This window comes from Anoplophora glabripennis, unplaced genomic scaffold (assembly GCF_000390285.2).
Source record: "Anoplophora glabripennis isolate ALB-LARVAE unplaced genomic scaffold, Agla_2.0 scaffold5322, whole genome shotgun sequence".
Classification (NCBI taxonomy): Eukaryota; Metazoa; Arthropoda; class Insecta; order Coleoptera; family Cerambycidae; genus Anoplophora; species Anoplophora glabripennis.
The window spans coordinates 1-2,054 of NW_019421439.1; the positions used below are offsets into that span (position 1 = coordinate 1).

Consider the following 2,054-nt stretch of genomic DNA (forward strand, 5'->3'; position numbering starts at 1 on the left):
TTAGAACAAATTCCGGGTTAGTTGCTAGGTCGTCGGTTTAGGTTTCTTGACTTTCCGTGAGACATATCGTTCTCTGCCTCAGAAGTAACTCGAGAGAGAGAAATAACGAAAGCTTCGAGTTTTTGAAAATAGCGATTTGTCTCTCGAAACGGCAAGAAACCTAAACCCACAACTTGACAACCGGCCCGGAAATTGTTCTACCATTAACAACTGCCTACAAATCAAATAAAAGTAGCTTTTATAATTAAAACATACTGATAAGAAATTTGAACTGGAATTAACAACAACAACAACCACAACAACAACGAAACGTAAACAACTTGTCAACTTGTAAACCTCCAAGTAATATACATTTTTCTCATCTTTTTCTAAATTCCTTATACACAGACGAGATCGTTTATGGTGCCAACAGCTTCATGAATTTGCTTAACTAAATCAATCTTATTGTCAAAATCGTTTGAATACACTTTTTGCTTTAGGTATCCCCATAAGAAGTATGTAATCTAATGGGGACAAGTCGGGTGCAGGGTCCCTATTCTTGACGCTAGTAGAATAGAACAGTAAAGAGAAAGTGGGCGTGGTTCTCTCAAGAATTTAAAACCCGTATTCTTGAACTATGTTCTATTGAAAAGCAAGAGAATAAAATGCTCCCTAGGAAACAAATGTATCTCTTCCACATTTGTGAGAGAATGCAACAAGGGAGCTTAATTCTAACCACAGAAAAAGGATTCTAACCTGAAAATTGTGTTAATTACTTGTCATCAAAAAATGGATTTAAATGAATTACTAATTTGGAATAATATTCAACAAGATCTTCAAGACGCTGAAGAAGACCTAATAATAGGTAGAGAAGTATTACTTAAAAGAGATCCATTTAACACTCTTTCAGATCGTAAATTTATTCAAAACTTTAGACTGACAAAAGAATTATGTCGAGAAGTCATTGATTTGGTGACTCCATTTATTGAACAACCAAACCGTAGATCAGCATTACCAGTGAAATTAAAGGTGAGAAAATATAATTTTAAGGTAGATTAAATATGCCACAGGGACAGGACATTTATACTGTCTTACGTTTAGGTTCTCGCTGCTTTAAAATTTTATGGGTTTGGAAGTTATCAAGAGATAACAGGCAGCAATGCTTACATTGGCATAAGTCAAGCGTCTGTTAGCAGAAGCATTGAAGATGTAACAAATGCGTTAAATGAACCTGAAATTATGAATGCTTGGATTCATTTTCCCAGAAACATGGAAGAGTTGGAGTCTGTTCGAACAAGGTAGAATCCTGCCTCAGTATTTCATATTACTTAAAAAGTTAGTGTGGTAGATTTAAAAGACATTAAGCTACTGTAAAAACATGTAACTGAATATTTTTAGGTTTTATGAAAAATACCATTTTCCAGGAGTCATTGGGTGCATTGATTGTACCCATATTGCCATCATTGCTCCACCTGTAAACCACCCCATTTATCCTGAACACATTTATGTGAACCGAAAACATTACCATTCGCTTAATGTCCAGCTTGTAAGTACCTAAATATAAATAAAATACTGTTACCAGTAAAAGATTTTGCAATTATTTATAACGCCTTCAGCAACACTGCAAATTACAAATATAAGTAGGTAACTGAAAGTATGATTGCAATACATACATACGTGTCAATGTATAGAATGAAAACAGTACTTACAAGAATGTCACAATTTTTTTCTAATTTTGGTTTCACTGATGGAATTATTTATATTTGTAATGGTTTAATGAAGAAATGTGAAAGCTCTCAGTGTTTTATTAAATTTTAGTCCTTTTTTTTTGTTTTAGATTTGTGATTGTGATTTAAAAATTATGAATATTAATGCTCAATTTCCTGGTTCTACCCATGATGCCCATATTTGGCGAACTTCACGTGTGTCCCAAGTGATGGAAGGCATATATCGACGCGATCCTGGAAATGTTTTTTTTCTTATAGGGGACTCGGGTACAATAATATTTAATTATACTAATAACACTTGTCCCTAGTTCAAATTTTTAAATGCTTACCTAAATTTTATGTAAAGAG

General features: G+C 33.6%; 1 protein-coding gene across 1 annotated transcript; it reads left to right on the forward strand.

The window, feature by feature from the left end:
- Positions 1-677: 677 nt before the first annotated feature.
- LOC111692946 (putative nuclease HARBI1) lies at positions 678-1,973 on the forward strand (the record flags this gene model as incomplete). The annotated part of the gene is made up of 4 exons (XM_023457080.1): positions 678-1,008; positions 1,081-1,277; positions 1,378-1,525; positions 1,817-1,973. Coding segments are annotated over exons 1-4 (742 nt in total), but the record flags the coding sequence as incomplete, so codon positions are not given.
- Between the last annotated feature and the right edge of the window lie 81 nt (positions 1,974-2,054).